Raw genomic sequence first — 20,350 nt, 5'->3', positions numbered from 1 at the left:
AAAAAAAAAAAAAAAAAAAGGACATGAGAAAAAGAGCAACACGGTCTCAAGCCCCCCAGTTTTTCCCAGAGCATCTACCTTCCGACAGTCCAGGACTCTGGGAATGCAGGAAGACGGGCCACAGAAGGGCCTAAACCCCGGCTGAGAAGACACTAAGCTAACATGAGGGCTCTTCGGGCAGCTACCACCACAGTCCTTGCTCTCTTGCCAAACACTGTACTTTATTTTCAGGGCTACCAGCTTAGCGGAGGGTCAGTCAGGGTGCACAGCGAGGACACGCCCATCCTGCTGCTCCCCAATGTGGCCAGGTGCTGGGCAGCTCTGAGAATCTCTGTGGGAATCCATCATTCAAGGCCCCCTTCCCGTGGAGAACACCTTAGCCCACACGCACAGAACCCTCTCTCTGCCCCAATACTGCAGTCCAGGGCAAGGCTCTGAGCTCGGGGTCTAGAACCCTAGATCTTCTTTCTGGCTGTGTTATTAACTCAACTTGTGATTTATTGTACTTGGACTTCAGTTAGTAACACAGAAATGATATTCCTGTCCCTGCGACTCCCCAGGGATGTTTGAAAGCTAACATAGCACAGGCCTTAATGGATTTGGAATAAAAGGCACAATTTAACCAAATGCAAAGTTCTATGTGAATATGGCTTGGAATTAAAAAGCTTCCAGCCGGAACGGACCAGGGGCACCTGGGTGGTTCAGTTGGGTGAGGGTCTGACTTCAGCTCAGGTCATGATCTCACGGTTCGTGAGTTCAAGCCCCGTATCAGGCTTGCTACTGTCAGCATGGAACCTACTTCAGATCCTCTGTCTCCCTCTCTCTCTGCACCTCCCCCACTCATGCTCCCTCTCTCAAAAATAAACATGAAAAGAAAAAAAAAAAAAAAAGAATGGACCAGCTTTAAACACTGCTGTTGGAGGAAGGTGATGGGCTTTCTAAGAAGGCTCTGGCCTGCCCCTAAGTTCATTGGCAAGTCTTTCCCGCACTAGGTAGAAAGACCCCAAGGCCAAGGTATGTGGCAGAACTATCTCCCGGGTCTGATGTAAAACCCATCAAATGCACTCCACTCGTACAGTCAAGCATTTCTCAAATGCCTGTTATGTGCCCATCACTATGTACGACCCCCGGACAGAGAAAAAGTGAACTCAATGCCCCTCCCTCAAGAAGCGTCCTCTAGGAAGAGAGAGAGATTGATCTGGTTTGATTGACAATAGCCAATGAAGGTGGCACTAATTACACATGCCTCCATCTGGGGACAGGAAAAAGACGCAGCTGCAGTATGGCTCTTATTAAAGAGGCAGGGCAGCTTGCAAGGTGACAATGAAATGGAAAAAAATTCTGTTGACCTCGAGGTGAGGCGGTAGGTGGGAACTAACATGCACTGGGACCCACCAGATGTAAGAACTTCACAGTCATTTCCTGTTTTGTCTCCAACACGATCATATGAAGTGGGCAGCATGGCCCTCTTTATGGGTGAGGAAAATAAGGCCAAACTAAAACCCAAATCTGTTTGACTGGAAAGCATGTGTTCTTTCTGCTCCACTGTGCTGCCACCGCGAAGACCACATTGTTCCTTTTTTTTTTTTTTTTAAACATAGCTGAACACCCTGCTCTAATCACTTGTCCACTGTGAGGGAGCCCTGAATCCTGAGTGTCAGAGTAATGCGGAGGGGGTGTCTGTGCCCATGGTGAGCCTTTTCACTCCTGTTGGCCCCTGATGATTAAAAAGCTAGATTCCTCGTGTATACTGTAATAAGTCCAACATCCCCATTTTATTTAGCTGATTCTTTTATCTAGCCTTCTTTTTTTTTGAAAAAAAAAATTTGTTTTTAATGTTTGTTTTTGAAAGAGAGAGAGACACAGAGCATACGTGGAGGAGGGGCAAAGGGAGAAAGGGAGACACAGAATCCCAAGCAGCCTCCAGGCTCTGGGTTGTCAGCACAGAGCCTGATGCAGGGCTCGAACCCACAAACTGTGACATCATGACCTGAGCCAAAGTCCGACGCTTAACCGACTGAGCCACCCAGGCGCCCCCTTTCCTTCGTTTAAAACTCAAATGAAAGTCTCACTGACCCAGGCCCCCTCCATGTGAACCCCGTTTCTCACAGGGCACGACAAAACAGCTCGAGCCGTCCCAGGTTGGCACAGGCCACAGGAGCAGCAAGGTGTCTGTTACTAACTTTGTAACCCAGCACTGGGCATGCGGTGCGTGCCCCTTCTGCTCACACTGACTGCATCCTTCAAACTTCCTGGGGTCGACAGCCCTGGTCTTTGCTCATCTGATTAAGTTACTTTCTTTTTATACAGATTCTTACCTCTTTTTCCAAATAAACCTTTTTATCATCCAGGGTGTTATATAAAGTGAAGAACTGCTTGGTTTCTTTGTGCACAGCCGAAACTGTAGATGCAAAGACATCAGCACACATGTAAGAAAACGGATCAGAACAGCCGTGAGCACCCTCTCCTCCCAGAAGGGCACCCCCAGGACTGCGGCCTGTCGGGGCATCTGTGCGGAAGCCCCAGAGTCGGGCCCGTGCAGAGCCGCTGCAGGCGGATGGTAGCTGGCCATTGTGACTGGCCCAGCCAGGACGAGGGGCCAGAGGAACCTGTCAGCATGTGGGGTAGGTAGTTTCTCAGGCGAGGGGTCCTGGGGGGACGGTGGCAAGGACGCTTGGTGTGCATGGTGTGGGAGGGCACGCCAGCTCTTCCTGTTTGTGTGGCTTCCTCCCTTCCCACACCCTCAGGAGCAGGAGCCACAGCCTACTCACTTCTGTAGCCCCATGCTCGGTGCGGGCCCACAGCAGGTCCTCCAGAATACCTACTGGGTGAACGACGTGCCTGACCTAGGGCACAGTACGTGCCAGTAAGAGTGCCTTTTCTGCCCATTTGTGGGCCCATGACTAAGGGGTGGGGAGGTCTTATTTACCAGGCTCCCAACATCCTTTCCTACAAAATTCCTCTGCATCTCTGCCCACCTCTCCATCTTTACTCTTCCTGATAGAATGACTTAGGAGGCAAGCATCAAATTCCAGGACTAGGAGTGGGCCGTATTCACTAGAGGACGAGGTCACTGGGGAGGCTAGTGGGGTGGAGGGGGTGGGGACGGTTCCTGCCCCAGTTCCTCCTCCTGTTCGGTGGCTGGGTGCTTGGGCGGTCCCCCCATGTGACTCTGAGCCTAAATGCCTTCCTCATTGCTCTGAGTTTTGTCTCTAGCAGGAGACAAAATCCCAAGACCTGGATTCACAATCAGCCTTTGGGCCTAAACTGAGCCCTGCAATTTAGCCGTAGCCAAAGATGCTGATGTCTAAGATTCTGATCAGGTAACTGGCCAGATGACAGCGGGGTCTGGTTTCCCAGTTGCTCCCCAAACACAGGTTCCCTCTGGAGCAGCATGACTGGGGGAGGGGAGAGAGAGGCAGAGCAGGCTGGTGGGCACTTGTGGTTTCCTTGGGCAACTGCCACTAACACTGAAACCAGATTCTTTAAGCCACGCAGCCAACTTTTAACTTTATTACCCAGTGATAGCTGTCTCTCCCCCAAGCTGTGCAGCCCAAAGATGGGTGGGGGCTGGCGATATTGCCATACATAACTGGAAACAGAAGTTAATAATCTGATACAAGTATTTTGAGGCAGTAGTTAAAAATGTTTCCAACACAGAAATGTCTAATTTGTACAAAAATCATTACATGAACTACTCAGTATAAACTAGTATTCCTGCTAAGAGCTTTAGAACAGGGGATTTTAAGCCTGGCTGAAACACAGAATAGCCTGGGGAGCTTTTAAAATCTCCTGACCAGGGGCGCCTGGGTGGCTCAGTCGGTTAAGCGTCCGACTTCGGCTCAGGTCATGATCTCACGGTCTGTGAGTTTGAGCCCCGTGTCGGGCTCTGTGCTGACAGCTCAGAGCCTGGAGCCTGTTTCCGATTCTGTGTCTCCCTCTCTCTCTTACCCTCCCCCATTCATGCCCTATCTCTCCCTGTCTCAAAAATAAATAAACGTTAAAAAAAAATAATAATAAATAAATAAAATCTCCTGGCCAATTAAGTGAGATTTTTCTGGAGGCGGGGCCGGGTGATTAGAATGGATAGTCAAAGTTGAAAATCGCTGCCATCAATCAATCAATCAAACAATCAACTTTTAGCTTTGCTGCTCAGGGATGTGCCTGTCACCTTTCCTCTATTCAGATCAGAGACTGGGTGGAGGCTGCAGATATTTGACAATGATAAATACTAATGATGGAAATGATACAGATATTTTGATGCAACTGCTTGGAAATGTTTTTGGTGTAAAAATGTCCTATCAAAAGGGCTTTAACAAGTGTCAAATTTACTCTGAAATACACTGATGCAAGGTATTATTGAATATTATTATTGTTCAAAGCTGGAAAGTAGGCAGAGATAGAAAATTAAAGGGGAAAGATTTAACTATGAGTGTTGCTGTCTGCCTCTGGCCAGCTGAAGCATGGTTGAGGACCACAGAAAACATCAGGATGGGGGCAGGCGTGAAAAAAAGCGTAACCCTCACTCAAGCAAAGACACTGCTTTGGCTGAGACCAGCACGGATGTTTGAAAGGCCAGCACCCCAAGGTGACGTCTGAGGTAGGTTTTGGAAGAAGAAATGGTGCCAGCCAAGTGGGAGCTGCAGGACAGTGGCGTTGTGGACTTGGGGATCAGCTCAGAGGCCAAAACACAGACACCCTTGCGAAAGGGGTGAGACACTGAGGGGCTGCAGGGGAAGCTGGCTGGCAGCTGGCCCACCTGATGCAAGACTCTGACCAGTGCATTTAGGATTCTGAAGATCATCTGACAAGTTACGGGGAGCTGTTGGATATTAGAGCCTTTAAAGTGAGAGTGTAAAATGGTCCAACTTCCGTTTGAGTTAAGACCTGTCACACAAGAGTGCAGACTCTGGGCAGTGCTGAGAAGGTGGCTATGGCAGTGGCTCAGAAGAAACAGACTTGACCGTTTCTTGGAAGTAGAACCAGAAGGGCAGCGGAGTCAGAGACTAAGGGGCTGGGGGTACAGGCTGGCTAGACAGTGATCCCAGTGAGCAGGAGGGGAAATGGGGTAGGGAGGCTGAATTCGGTTCTGTATCTGTTGAGCTGCAAGTATCCAGGGCATATGCATGACTGGGGACCTAGAAGAAGGGGTGATGGCCCAGGACCCATTTACAGACTAGATCTGAGTTGGGTCTGACAGAGCTGAGAAGGAGTCCCAGGCACAGGTAACAAGAGGAGTCAAGGCCCAAGATGTATCTCAAAGTGCATGGTGTGTTGAGGGGTAGTGTGTGGGCAGGGGAAGCCAGAATGTGAACCTAGAGAAGGAAAAGGGGGCCTCCAGGCAGCAACTTAGACTGAGAAGGATCTGGAGATAATATGGAGAGATGCTGTCCTCAGTAGGCTGGCCCGGGGAGTTCCTGAAGACTGGTCAGCAGAGAAAGAAGTGACATGACAGACGGGTGGGTGAGGAACTCAAGGAAGGGTATACAGACCAGCTAGTGGTCGTTCAGCTGAGCTACGACACAAGTCAGAATGGCTATCGCAGTGGGAGAGAGGCAATGACAATTTGAGGGCCACCCTGGACCTGACGAGCTGTGCTCACTGGTTCAGGCTGAGGGACACCCAGTCTTAGATTACTGGATGAACACAATGCTGTCAAAATCAAGGACCACATAGGCAAGAAAGTTTGTAGAGAAGAACAATGAGTGAGGATTCATCCAGAGATGCTATATTGCGGGGTGCTGACTGTCCCGTGTGAAGCTGGAAAGCGGATGGGGGGCTCAGTGGAGCCAGATGGCTGACCAGGAGGAGGGCGGGTTTGAAACATCATGCTAAGAGCTCAATTAGCTCAATCTGTCCACAGAGAGGGCAGCAGAGCCCCCCAGTGCTGCTCCCGGGGTTAAGGGTCACTCAGCAGTGAGCTTTGTGGAATGAGCGCCCAGTGGGCCTGGTGACGACACGGAGCCCCTTCTGGTGGTGGCTTTCACGGACTGCACTGTGATGCACACTGCACCATGCTCCCGCAGGACAGGACCCTCGCCTCCTGACCCTCCCACCACCAGGATTGTTTGCACCTACTCTGGCGGTAGAGTTCAATAAATCTCTTCTGATACTGTATTAGCTCGGCTCGGCTGGGAACTTCATCAATCTTGCGATGCAAAATCGCTATTTCTCGATTTCTTCGAGCCTAAAGGCAAAAGGGAGGAGGAGACAGTACTATTTGGTAAAAGGTCTTACATGCTCTCTGCCCCCATCTCCTTCTGAGCACAGCCACACACCCGAAAATCTGCTGTGGCCTGAGGCCCCCATCTCAGATTCTGACGGACTCTCCTCTACTTTGCAACACACGGAGGTGTGTGTAGCTATGAACTAGAACCAGAGAAGGCACGATGTTAATGGGTCGGCAAGGAAAATCCTGAGTAGTTAAGGCTTTTGTGGAGAGCCCTCAGCCGTCCCTCCAGGTCCCAAAAGTCTCTAGAGTAGTGGATTCCACCACCACCAGGTGCGGAACAGGTACGGAAAGGAAGGCCTCCCAGGTGATGAGGAACTGCCTCCATATGGATTCCAAATTCCTCAGCTTGTTGATAAGCTCCTCCAATACCTTTCTAGAATTTTCTCCCTACCATGGATTTGGGGTACGTTAGCCAAACTGGCCACTGACTGTACCTGGGGAGGCACAGCGGTGCTGTGCGGCTCAGGGAGGGTTTAGGCTCCCGAGGCCTGGCAGGCAGTACCAGTGGGAAGTGGCTGGGTTCCCACACTGCTCCCCACTCCCACTCATGGTCCAGGACTAACAGGCTCTTGGCACTGCCCTTCTCCTGTGCCACCCCATCTCTCTCTGGCCCGCCCTGCTCACGACAGCACGTGTGTGTCTCGAAGAACTGGGGGAATACAAACCTCTGGGAGAGAAGCTCACCAGCCCCTCTGGAGACCACACCCAACGTCGGGTCTCTGAGGCTCTGGTCAGAGGCAAAAATGTGCTTCTATTGGCCAAGACTACCCTGCCCTCTGGGTGCTCAGGCTCTGACTCTTATGTCCCCGCCCCCTTCCCCTCTTCTCCCCCCCAGGAATCTTAAGATACAATTATTCACTGTTTTAATACATCTTTAACCTTTCCCTTTCTACTGGCTCCTTCTCACCAGCATTTAGACAGGCTACAGTCCCTCATCCCTCAAAAGCCCTTCCCTAAGCTCTGATCACCTTTCAGCCCTCAGCCTCCTTCTGCAACAATAGCCCACCTTCCCTAGCCTCTCAGTGCCTCTTGCTGCCCCCATGCCCTGTGGTCATCCTCATGGCAGCTGGCTTCTCCAGACTCCCACTGTACTGCTCTCACCAAGGTCACCACAGGCCTCCTCTGGGAGACAGCTCATGGACAACCATCAGCTTCCAGCTTTCTTGATTTCTAGCAAAATTCACTATTCTCTCTGCCGAGCCCCCTGCTCAGCTTCTGCAAGCCCCTGCACTTACCCATCTGGCTTCCTTCCCTCCTGGGTTCCTTCTTTCCCTCTGCCTGTCCCCACACAGGGTTTGCCCCATTTCCACAGCTTTGGTTATCACCTACACAGTGCCAACATCCAAATCTCCAGCCCAGACTATTCTGAGCATCAGACCTGACATCCAATCATTTCTTGGACATTTCTACTTAGTCGAGTGCCCCAACTTTTAAAGCTCGTTAACACTCCTATACACACACGCCCTGAAGCCTATTCCTTTTGTTAATGCTTTCACTCAGTGAATAACACAAGTATCTACCCTACAGCCTGAGTCAGAAATTCAAGTACCATCCATGACTCCTCTGTTTCTCTGACCCAATTGATGCTAGGTCCTATCAGATACAGCTCCTCAGTCTCTCCTGTGCCAGGTCATTTCTGCCCATCCCCATGGCCCCTGCTCTGGCTCAGCCCCTCAGCAGGACTATGGTTTTATGGTAGCTTCCCTTTAGCCAGTTTGAAGCTGCCCACAATAGGCAGTTTGCAGCTGCCCACAATAGGCAGTTTGCATATAAACACCCTCGTACTTTGATGTATATGCACATATCTTGGTTCTCAAATAGCCAGCCAGCTCCCAGAAGACTGGCCATCCCATTTACTATTCCTGGGACCTAAGGCAACCCTGAATATACTGTAAGCACACAGTCACAAATTTTCAAGTATGCAGCTGTGTTTTCCTGATTTTATTTAATTCTGTTTCTTTAAAGATTAGCAGTGTCCTTGTATTAAGGATGAATTTGACATATCCGAATTTCACCAAATAGCTCAGCAAAAGAAGCAACAGCCAGAGACAGGAGAAATGAGGGCTCACCAGCCCCGGCAGCCCTTTGGCCATTCCCATCAGAGCCTGGCTTTCTCTTCCCAGGACCAGGAAGTAGGCCCAAGCCAAAGTACAACACAAGTTAGGTCTTGGCTTCTGAGCTTCTGTGAGTCAGATCCTGGCAATGTAAGGGATTTTACCACGCAATTTTGACATTATGTCCATTTATCTTTGGGACCAACTCTAAAACCTACTTCCCCCATACTTAATGGCTTTCTTACAAACCTCCAAGGTTATCAAACAAGACAGCCAAAATGGGCACTGTACGAGAGCACTAGAACTTGAATGCCGGCTCTGGCGCTCACCAGCTGCTTGACTCTGGACAAGCATGGAACGGATCTGAGTCAGCTTCTTCATACAGAAAATGGGGCTAAAACCTACTCTCCACCCCGGGTCAGGATCAATCAACATGAAGGAAAGTAACATACCGAAGTGAGGTGTTATTGTTATCTTAAACCACGTAGTTACCCTCCAGAAGGCAGCCTCAGCACCAACCTCGTTTTTAGATACTGACAATTCCTAGTTCTGCTACAGGACATTCATACCTAGTTAGGTATATTTATCTATCTTTTTGTTCGTGCTTTCACTTACCTGTAGTAAACGGATCTTGTAAAGTTTCTCTTTCTCCATATTATACCGTTTGTCTAGGTCTTCCTAAAAATTGGAAAAGGACACAACCATCTAAGAGCAGGAAACTTTCATTCTTCAACGAAGTCTTTTGAAAGTGAAATTTTTTTTTTTTTTTTTTTAGAGACAGCGTGAGTAGGGGAAGGGGCAGGGGTGGGGGAGAGAGAGAGAGAGAGAGAGAGACAGAGACAGAGAATGTTCAGCAGATCCACACTCAGTGCAGAGCTTGATGCTGGGCTCGATCCCATGAGTCAGGTCAGGATCATGACCTGAGCCAAAATTAAGAGTCAGACGTCCAACTAAACCACCCAGATACCCCAGAAATTGAATATTTTTGTCACATCTTTCCATTCTGAGGCCCCAAATTTCTTTTCTCCAATGGCTGAGTTTAGGGTCTGGGTCTCTGTGTTATGTAAGACCCTTGAGGCTCTTTCACATCACTTTATTACAATTCTTCCTTCTTCTGGGGTCTAGGTGAAATCTAGTGTTCTTAAGTGGAGTATCCCCCAATTTATGCCTGCCACCAAAATCTACAATGATAAGGAAGTCATTATTAAAGAATCTCTTGTTCTAGGTATCTGCGTTTACAGTGACGCTGGATTTGTTTTCTACGTTTCTACTTAGAGCTACACTATCCAACATGAGAGCCACTAGCTACATGGGGCTGTTTAAATTTACTTTAACTGAAATTTGAAAAAAATTCAGTTTCTCAATTACGATAGCCACGCTTCCAGTGCTCAGGGGCCACACAAGGAGCTAGTGGCTATCAGAGTGAACAGTGTGGACACAGAACACTGTCATCACTGTACAACGTTCTTTTGGGCAGCACTGAATTACAAGAAACTGGTTTAACAACCTGTGGGCCAAATTCACCTCTCTTCCTATTTTTGTAAATAAAGTTTTATAGGAACAAAGCCATGTCCTTTCATTTACATACGGACCCTGCCTTCGGGTAGCGGAGTTGGCACACAAAGCTGAGGCTATTTCCTGTTTGGTCCCTTACGGTGTGCTGACCTTGGAATGTAGTACCATAGGGACAGTTTCCTCGCTCTGCATCACCCCCACCCCTCCAAGCCTGTGGGTTGGGACCAGCAGGTGTGGCCAGGGCAGGCCTCTCGCCTTCTCAGCTGGGATACCAGAGCAAACACAGAACGCCTGAACAAAGTCTGGGAGAAAACCCTCCAGAATGGCGGCCTTCAGGGCGATCACTGGTTAGACCCTGCTTCCATCTGAGGGGCCAGGTGTGTAAAATGGGGCAATGCCCCTGAGAGCCCACACACCAAGACGTGGTCATAGTGAAAATTAAAGCAGGTGTGAAAACTGTCAGGGGAAGGTACAACGCTGGTGGCCACTCCCGGGGAGGGCAATGGCAGTCCTGAGATTGGGTACGTACTTACATTATGAGTCATCACAGGGGTTAGGGCACCATGTGGATCTCCAGAAGACAGGGTCTGAAATGATGAAAAGTAATGAACATCCTTCCTGAGTAAGGGGTATGGGACAGAAGCTGAGGGTCTGGATGTAGGAAGGGGTGGGGGACAGTTCATGGGCCATGTCTACAGGCCCCAGATTTTAATTTGTTCTTACATGTGTGTCACAACAAACAAACTGCAACTGTCTTTGAATGTAATAATTCCTCCAACAAGATGTGATTGCTAAGAAGAGAAATATGATCTTGAAAGTCTGATTTATGCAAACTCAGTGGCTGAGCTGACGATTTGAGCCTCAAAGTTTTAGAAAAACCAGAGAGGCTGGCTGTCTGATGAAGGTTCCAGAACACTGCTGCACTGCACGGCCAGATTCTGCTACTCTCCTGTGCCAGTCCCATCCTGCCAGCATGGAGACACCTCCAAGACACAAATCCTGCACAGCCAGGAGCACGGTCCCTGAGCTAGGGTACGTGGACTGGTGCTGGGTGGCTTGAACCAGCCTCTTCCCCTCCTTGAGCTTTGAGCTGCCTGAACTGGATCTAAAGGGAGAGGGTGCAGTCAATGGGCTCTGAGACAACCAGCTCCTGTGTCTTGCATCGTAAGCACTTGGGGCCTCAGGGGAAGAGCTTAGAATGAAGTGTGACAAGGAAAAACAAAACCAGTAATCCCTAGTCTTACTTGGTGAGAGACACAAACTTTTTTTCTGGCCTGTGTTTTCACTTAAAAAAAAATTATTAAAAAAAATAATAAAAAAATAAAAAAAATTATTTTTTAAGTTTATTTATTTATTTTCTTTATTTTTGAGAGAGACTGAGAGCGAGCAGGGGAGGGGCAGAGAGAGAGGAAGACAGAATCCCAAGCAGGCTCCACGCTGACAACGCAGAGCCCGATGTGGGGCTCGAACTCACAAACTGTGAGATCTTGACCTGAGCCAACATTAAGAGCCAGACGCTTAACCAGCTGAGCCACCCAGCTGCCCCTAACTTAACTTTCAGTGGAAATTCCCACTGGCTCCCCAGAAGAGCAAGTCCTGTGTCCTGAGAGCCAGCCACATCCAAACAAACATCACAGAATCCAGAATTAAAACGTCAACTGCGGAAACATCAATGAGTTTCAAGAAGAGCAAGTCCTGTGTCCTGAGAGCCAGCTGGTGACATCCAGCAATGCTCCAGTCATGCTGGAGCTCTAACACTATGCCTTGTTCCTTGCTTACTGCTGCCTTTTAGGGGCAGGGCATGTCCCCAGGCAGCAGCAGAGGATGAAGTGAGTAAATTGGTACAAAATTTAGAGAACAGGTTGCTCTTTAAAGAAGGTTCCTAGAAACACCCCTTCCCTAAGTGGAGGGGGAAGCCTCCAGAGGGTAAATGAGAGGGATGGAAATCTAAGGAGAGGGATGGAAATCTAAGAAAATTCTGTGATGAAAACAGTGGAGAAGCATGTGTTCAGAGGACCAGGTTGAGGGAAACTGGTCAGTCCTTATTAGCATCAGACTCTTTGCCAGTCAGTCCTCCAGAAATCCTCCCGCTGATAAGTCACAACAGCACCTAACAGTCTTGAGGACTCCCTCCGAGCCTGTATTTACCTTTTCATCTCCAGCTGGCACTCTCTCGGCTTTCAGGTTTTCGATTTCCTGCTGCAGCCGCGTCATCTCCTCCTTTAAAGGCGATACGAGCATTTACAAAATGCAGACAAGCTGGCGAATGGACTTGTGCCCGCACCGCCCCTCTAGTGACCACCAGGAGTGAGGGCTTATCACAGGACCCCCAGACATCCCAGGTTTACAGGACAGGCCTGGGTTCACATGATGTTATTCTTTCACACTTTATAAGACTTCTAAATATACATACAAATTAGAACACAGTGTTTGTTAGACTGTGCTCTCAGTTTGGGGGTTTGACACACACAGTGACCGATGTGACTCACTTCCAGTCTCCTCAGGGTGGCGGGTACCCACCATAGGGCCCCGTTCATCTTACACAACTGACACAGAACTGCTCCATGAATCTACGTTTTCGGCTGCACTGGAGTCGGATGCCACAACAGCACAAGGGGTGGTGACCTTTCACAAGAGTCCTGGTTCAAGATCTGCTCACATCAAGCAACACTTACTCGACAATGTGCTTTAAACTCCTGTTCCTGACTTTTCAGGTTTTCATTCATGGCTACAAGTGCTCTCAGGTTCTGCAGGATGCTGAAGAGAAAAGACCAAACAATGACATATGGAAAGCCATTATGATTTTATGAATCACACCTAAAACCAAGTCCCCAGCTAAAGAGGGACTCCCTTTTAAATTTCCTTTGTCTCTCTCCAGAGTGTCTAATGGGTTCTCCACAAATGATAATGACTCCCATTTAACTGACATTATCATTCATTTATATACTCAAGTCCATCGGGCCACATCCAAACAAACATCACAGAATGCAGAATTAAAATGTCAACTGCAGAAACATCAATGAGTTTCAAGAATACTGCATCTACTTGTACCAATTACTCAACAGTATTCAGAGCATAGATGGCATCACACAGTTTTTAATTTCCACGAAAAGGAGACAAATTACTTAAGGTCATTAGAAGAATTAATTTGAAAATAAAAATGTCAAGTATCTGACAATACTTTGCTCCATATCATGAAAGAAGCGTTGCTAATTATAAAGCCAACTAATCTGTGCCTTCTTTGCTAAAAATGTCCTTCAAATCTGGGACTGCTCAATCTGTGCCTGAAGCTTTTTATGATTTACAATATCATTCAGGGAGATTTTACCTGGCGCCTAAACACTTTGGTGCCAAAAAAGTCAAATGTCAGTGTGTCTTACACTTTATTTAAATTGTTTAAAGACAATTAAAAAAACTAATAAAAATGAAGGAAAAAAACCAGCATCTATTCTTTGATTAAAAAAAAAAAAAAAGACTGCACCTTGAATCCCGAGGATGCAGGGCTGGAATGCTGCCAGTAAAAAACTGGTAACAAGGGTTGACTCCAAGGAGAAGAACTGGGTGGCTGGGGACACGGGTGGGAGGGAGACTTTCACCACATGCCTTTTTGTTCTGTGAACGGATTATTTGGTTTTTAAAACCAGAAGAACAAAGGTGGCGCTTGGTTGGCTCAGTCGGTTGAGCATCCAGCTCTTGATTTCAGCTCAGGTCATGATCCCAGGGTCCTGGAATCGAGCCCCAGGTAGGGTTCTGTGCTGAGTGTGAAGCCGGCTTAAGATTCTCTCTCCCCCACCACCACCCCCCGCCCCCCCCCCCCCCGCCCATCTCTCCCACTTGCACATGCTCTCTCTCTGAAATAAAAAACTACATGAAAATTAAAAAACCAGAAAAACAAAAAAGCAAAAGCAAAATGAAAAGTGTGTTGCTTCTGCTCCCAACAGGAATTAGGAGAACGAGGTGGCCAACTCAGTGCGGCCCAAGCCTCTCAGCAAGTGCCGGAGCAATGGGGAGTCGCCACATTCTGGATGGGGCGTGTGAACCGAACCGACCCGCATGGGGCCAGACCCTCAGCTCCTCAGTCCTGTGTTCAAACAAAATAAGTCACCAGACACTGTGGCAGAGTCAGTTTCTTCAAAGGGAACACCAGGGAAAAGGGAAAGTAAACACCAGGCAGAGTCACTTTCTTCAAAGGGAAAGTAAACACACGCGGAAACGTCTTACTTTGGATCAGCTTTGGATTCTATCTTCTCCAGGGCTGCTTGCTCCTTGTCCAGTCTCTCACTGTAGCTCTTCAACTGTGAGACAGAAAAGAGGCATGGCTGCTAGACACTTGGGGGGACAGGAGAGTGAGCGTGTGCATCCTCCCTCCCCCGGCTCACATCTGTGCCCCACTTTTGACAGCTGGCCAAGCCCAGTGGACCCAGCTGTACACGGAGAAAACAGGTGCACAAGAGAAACAGGACGGGGGTGGAGAGGATAACATGGTCAAAACCAGACCCATTGAGACACATTCTGCTGGTGAAGGAAATCTTGGCAATGACTTTAAATCACAGCAGCACACGGATGGAAAGCCAGAGTAAGGCCGACGGCAGGTGCCTTTTGGTAGGTCGGTATGAAGAGGGAAGTAAAATAGGCTATGAGAGACAGACCTGGTTTAAATTCCACAACACCAATGTCATGGCTATCAGCAGGGGTAGGGTTAAATCTATCTTCTTGAGTAATTTCACTTTCTTTTTCTGAGTCAGAGTGAGGATTTAAAAAAAGAAATTTTAAAGAAACTCAGATTTCCATTTATGAGGTCTACACGTATACAACAGAATACAAAGGTGCTAAAAAGAGTAAGAAAAAAGCATCTCTTTTATGACGACCTCTAGCATCTACTGTTAGTTGGAAGAAAATGACGTACAAAACGTTCATTCCCATGTGTTTCCAATGTGTATAAAGGAATGTATATATCGAATGTTTACATGTATAAAAGGATATACGCATGAAGTATTTGTAAAAAGATTCACAAGAAACTGGTGATCCTCTGGAGAGGGTAACTATATGGCTGGGTTACAGTGATACAACTATTATACTTTTTGAATTTTGAACTGTGTGAATGTGTTACCTACTCAAAAAAACAAGATAAAAAGTTCTAAGGGTATTAGTTGAAAACGGAAGACCAAGCACAAGTTGCAACAAGCCCTTCTTGCCAAAGTCCTAAGAAAAAACAGACAATTATGTTTAAACTGGGAGCAGGTACCGCAGGGACAAGAAGATGGCTGCTGGAAAGGCGGGGCTGAGGAGGCCTGCTGGATGGGATCAGCAGACACAGGAAGGATGGTCTGCAGGGCTGGCATCGCAGTAGGAGAGCCAGCTGCGCTAAGCAGTGAAGCCTGGCTCCCCTAACGATGAGCTGGAGCTCAAGCCTCAGAGGCAGGCGGGCTCCCAGAATCCGTAATGCCCAGGAGAAAGGTGGAGTGCCCCCCCCCCCCCAAATCACATACTACCGGCTGATCTCACCCAGCAGTAGGACCCACCCTTCTAGAACAATCACGGAAAGCAAAGCAGGCTGCATAAAATGGATACAGAATCCACACAGCCGGTAATAGGAAGTTTCAGAACCACAGATAAGCATACCACCAAGAATTACCCAACATGTAAGACAGAACCACAAATGAGAAAAATAAAACTGAACAAATCAATTTTGATCTGAAGAAATTGTTTATAGATCAAGAAAAACTTTCGACATGATGGATGCCCTTAGAGAGGTGGGAGAGAATACTGCACATACTACAAAGAAACCTCACACGTAGGAAATTAAAGCTGTGACTGCTGAAATTAAAACATGGACAGGCCAGAACCCGGCGGCTTGGTGATGCAGGAGCACGTAGCCTCCCCACAGGTGTCATGGGCTGTCGTCTGTCCTTGACCTTCCCTGCCCTCTCTACTTTACTAAATTTACTGGAAAGACAGGTCTCCCCTGGTTTTCAGTGCCACCAGGTTATCCTGGAAGGGCACGTTTTGCTGAAAAGGTGAGAGGGGTCAGAATGCTCGTTTTGCCCAATCCTTGACTTGAACAGATAAGGAGGCAGAGGCCCAAAGGTGAAGTTCATTGCTTGCTCAGGGGTCTGGTCTTCAGGACTCTGACCAGCCAGGCTTCTTCGGAAGTTGCTGAATGCTAGGTTTTATACGGCTTCCCATTTTCCTAGACGGGACTTAGTTTGACCGCCCCACGAGAAAGCGAGCTCTCAGCAAGGTCTTTGGTGCCCGACAGCCAGCACTGGAATCCCGGCATCCTCGGTGTAGCTGCAAAGTCCCCAGCTGCATGACGGGGATGAAAACAGTGCTGCTAGTGTTGTTACAGACAGTCCACGGACTGATACAGGTGAGGGGCCCAGAGCACAGCCAGCACATCCTGATGGTGGCTGCTATTATTACCTGAGGATAAGAGGCAATCTCCTATCACTGACTTAAATCACTTCCTCTACCTCCCAGCACATGGAGCTCAGCAAATACCTGATTTAGTGTTTAATACAAAGAAATGCCTTTAGAGCCACTTGGGATTTATACCCTAAGCCATACAAGTGTCTTAGGAAATTGATATCAAGATGCTTTGCCTTTAATCTCTCCCAGATGGTTATACAAAAACTGATCCATGGCTTGGCAAACTTCATGCCAGAGACTCTGTGGCAGTAACATTTAGACAGCAGCAGGGGCTCTGCCCTAGGAGTCTGCCACCCAGCCCATAGGAAGGTAGTCACAGAGCAGTGTGAAGAAAGCTCATCTGTCCAAATGCGACACAGGCTTCTCTGGGAAGCATGACAAAAAATCGCATTCTGCCGTTCTTTTGCCTGCCCTTTGCAAACGTTCTGACAATAACTGAAGAGACTGGCCCAGGTCAGAATTAAAAAGTTTCGTCAGGTTGACAGCAAGGCAGTGAGCTGAGTGCTACATATGGCTATAGAAATAAGAATTTTAAACGGGCACGTTTCGTGTGAAATTACAAAAAAGGGAGGGGGGTACTGCCTTAGTGTCAAAGAGGTTGTTGAAGACCAGTCCTGCTTCCATGTGGTTCGGAAAGTACCAGGTGGGGCCCCTGTAGGAGGCCCCTGTAGAGTGTGGCTATCGCTCGAGCACCAAAATCACCATGAGGAGAGCTTTTCCGATCCAGAGGAGGATAGCTCTCTATGGAAACACGAGGGACAGAAATATGTAAACTCCTCTCATGACAGGGCTGGCATCAGAAGCGTCTGTTTTCCTGGCCTGGTCTCCCAGGCCATCACAAGTAGTAGGTGAGCCACACTGTAAACGCCCATGTGAGATGGCAGACTCCAAACCTGGGGTAGAAAACGCATCATGTGCTTCGAAATATACCCACCGCCCCCCTGCCCCCCAAATCGGCCTGGAAGATAACCAGCAATGCTGAACAACAAATTACAGCCTTCTGTAGTGCTCTCATCTTATGAAAAGAAGCCTTCTCGTTCTTAAGGAATTCAGTACTTTGAAGCTATTCTACAATCTGTGGGCTTGTAGAGGAGCCGGGCCCACTTACTGGGCACGGCCCCCCCAAATTCTACGTGGCCCGTGCCCTGCTGAGTGGGCTGGCCTTCCTCGGGAAGCCTTTCCCGATGCTTCACGGCCCACGACAGTGTGGATAAACTGGCTGCAGGGGTCATACTGTGAGCTGGTCCCATGTCCCCAGACGGCCCTGAGCCCTGAGAAGTGGACAGTGATGCCTCCCCACAGACTGATGATACAAGGCATTCTGATGATGATAGGGGTGCAGGCCAAAAGCGGCTCTGCAAATCTACTCACCTCTGTCAGAGTTTTCTTGGTTTCATCATATCTGGCTTGTAGGCTGGTGTGACTTGCCTGCAGCTATAAAACAAAGAGGAGATACCTGATCTCATTTGATCCTTACAGCAGCACAGCTATGGGCGGATCCCCGTCTCACACATGGGAAAATGGAAACTCAGAAGACACTTAAACTGAGCGAATGTGGGAATTTTAGAATGGCTGTCAACAAGTGAAGAAAAAATTCATATAATTAGCACCAACTACATGTCAGGTGATACGCTAGATATTCTGCATAAGTTCTATCATTGAATCCTTAAATTCAACGGAAGAAGACATTATTCTTACTTTATTTTTTTTAATGTTTATTTATTTATTTTGAGAGGGCAGAGAGAGAGACACAGACAGAGGGAAAGAGAATCCCAAGCAAGCTCTGTGCTGTTGGTGCAGAGCCTGGCAAGGGGCTTGATTTAAGGAACTGTGAAATAATGACCCGAGCCTAAATCAAGAGTTGGAGGCTTAACCAACAGAGCCACCCAGGCGCTCTGACATTATTCTTATTTTACAGATGAGGAAATAGAGGCTCAGAGGGGTTAAGTTACTTGATGGCAAGTTTCACAGCTATTAACTGATAAAGCCAGGATTCAAATTCAGGTCTGATGTTTCTGTTTGTCTACACTCAGTTTGGTTAACCAACCAGCGTGCCCATTCACAGAATACAAACTGCATTTCAGCACTCAGGATTCTAGCACAGACTATGACAGGCCGGCAAACAATCTCAGATAGAAGAAAGAATTCAGGACTTCCAACGCTAAGAGAAAGAAAATGAATTACCTTTACTGTTCAAAGTTACATAATTGTAAACGTACATCTGCAAAATGTCATGTCGCTTTTCCTTACTAAAAGGTATATCCTTGTGCTGTCTGTGAACTTTCAGAAATCTGAAAACGTTCACCGAAAGCCCAGAGCGTTTGTACATTTCCACTCTGAAAAGGGGAAGTGGCAGAAAATGATATCAGGCTCTTTGGCTGTTACCTGAGTACATATTAACAATGAGAAATTTTATTCTGAGTCTCAATGATTGCTTCAAAATAACGTGCCCCATCCTTGAACCTGTAAGCAACCTATTAACAGTTATGTCACCTTCAGAATCATGACTCCTAAATCATGCTTCTAGTCTCCATGACTGATGGATGGTTACACTTCCACGAGGCCTATCAAGAAGCCAACTCAAGCAGAGAGCAAAAGTGATAAAGGAGGGAAGCAGGTGGGCTCTGGCTTCTCCCTTTTCAAAGGAGCCATCTGTGCAATGAGAACTTCCATTGGCCTGGTTGATAACTGGTAGAGAAGAATATTTCTGGAGAAAGTTTTTCTCTTGAAACACTAGTGGTTGAACTCTTGAAGCTCTTTTGTGGCTCCAGGAAGGGCTCCTGGCATTTCCCACCTGCCTCACCCACCTTGCTGCCCACCTCTCAACCATGTGCCTGACCAGCTGCCATTTGACATTTACCTCATGCTCCGCTCACATGAGGTGTGTGGGAGGAGATGATGAACATGGAACAGTCCCTGCACTCAAGGAGCTGGACCAGGAAACTGGGGATTAGAGTATGAGAATAGCTGGGGCAGGGCCAGACCTGGGGGAGGCCCAAGGAAAGAGCCTGGCTCACGGGGAGTCTAAGGAAGGCATCACAACAAAGACTCAAGCAGGCTGGGTCTTGGCAGAGATGCAGCTTTCTAATTAGAGAAGACTCATCTCTCCTCTTTAACTGATTTCATAAGAGGTCTTTTCATCTGCTCATCTGACCATCTTTTCTCAAACAGGATGTCCCAGTAGCTTAGCTGAGCTCTTCATCTTACTGGAATTCTTCATGATTCTCCTACCCCTATTTTCTTCTTCATCATTAAACCTTAGACTCACCCCTAAATTCAGTAGCTGGCTACCTCCATTTCTGGGTTCCTCTTTCCTTCCTCAGTCTCAGGTTTCTTCTCAGTTACGTACTAGCTGCGTCCCAGCGCTACGCCTCTGCAGCACACTCCCTTGTACCCAGAGAGGCTCTTTATTCCTTCTCTTGCTTTTGCCCCTCCTCCCATTGGTCTACTGGGCTAGAACCCTCCCCAGGGTTATCATCAAGGCCACGAGAGTATATCCGGGTTGCCTTCCACCTGCATGATCTTGGATGAGGAGTTCTTGGATTTAAGGAGTTTGGGTTCTCTCATATACTACTGGTGGAAATATAAACTGGCAAAATAACTGGTGAATAATTTGATGGCTTCTAGCAAAATAAAAAATGCATATATTTTTTGACCCAGCAATTCTACTTCCTAAAATCTATCTTACAGGAATACTTACATATTTGCACAAAGATGACTGTACAAAGAGATACATAAATTTGCAGTGGAGAGGGGGAACCTGAAACAATCTACATACCCATGAATGGGGGCAGGTACAATAAATTATATTACACATGCGCTACGTCACACTATGCAGTCAATTAGAAAGAATGAGGTATATTTATATAGTCAAAGTTTTGGTTTCACCATTAGAAAGATGTGTGATCACAGGCCGAACTACCTCACTTCTCTGTGTTTGTTTGCTTATTTGTAAAATGAGGAAAATAATAGTACCTCTTCCACAAGGATGTTGTGTGAGAAGAATGAATGAGTTTGAAAAGCACTTTGTAAGTACTCAGTAAAAAAGTCCTTATTAGCCATTATCACTACTGACGGAGAGGCATCTGTCTTAGAATAAGTGAAAAATGAACTGAATATT

The 20,350-nt window shown here is 47.5% G+C and overlaps 1 protein-coding gene across 1 annotated transcript in view; it reads right to left on the bottom strand.

The window, feature by feature from the left end:
- CCDC93 (coiled-coil domain containing 93) overlaps positions 1-20,350 on the bottom strand; it is a 97,198-nt gene that overhangs the window by 16,001 nt on the left and 60,847 nt on the right. The window contains exons 13-20 of the mRNA XM_042994280.1: positions 17,602-17,664; positions 14,023-14,096; positions 12,477-12,558; positions 11,950-12,021; positions 10,335-10,388; positions 8,902-8,964; positions 6,079-6,187; positions 2,319-2,401 (exon numbers count right to left, since the gene is read on the bottom strand). Of these exons, the coding sequence (XP_042850214.1) occupies positions 2,319-2,401; positions 6,079-6,187; positions 8,902-8,964; positions 10,335-10,388; positions 11,950-12,021; positions 12,477-12,558; positions 14,023-14,096; positions 17,602-17,664 (600 nt within the window). The remainder of the gene's footprint in view (positions 1-2,318; positions 2,402-6,078; positions 6,188-8,901; positions 8,965-10,334; positions 10,389-11,949; positions 12,022-12,476; positions 12,559-14,022; positions 14,097-17,601; positions 17,665-20,350) is intronic.

This window comes from Panthera tigris, chromosome C1 (assembly GCF_018350195.1).
Source record: "Panthera tigris isolate Pti1 chromosome C1, P.tigris_Pti1_mat1.1, whole genome shotgun sequence".
Lineage (NCBI taxonomy): Eukaryota > Metazoa > Chordata > Mammalia > Carnivora > Felidae > Panthera > Panthera tigris.
Note: the sequence above shows the minus strand (reverse complement) of the source record. Positions and strands in the feature narration are given on the sequence as shown.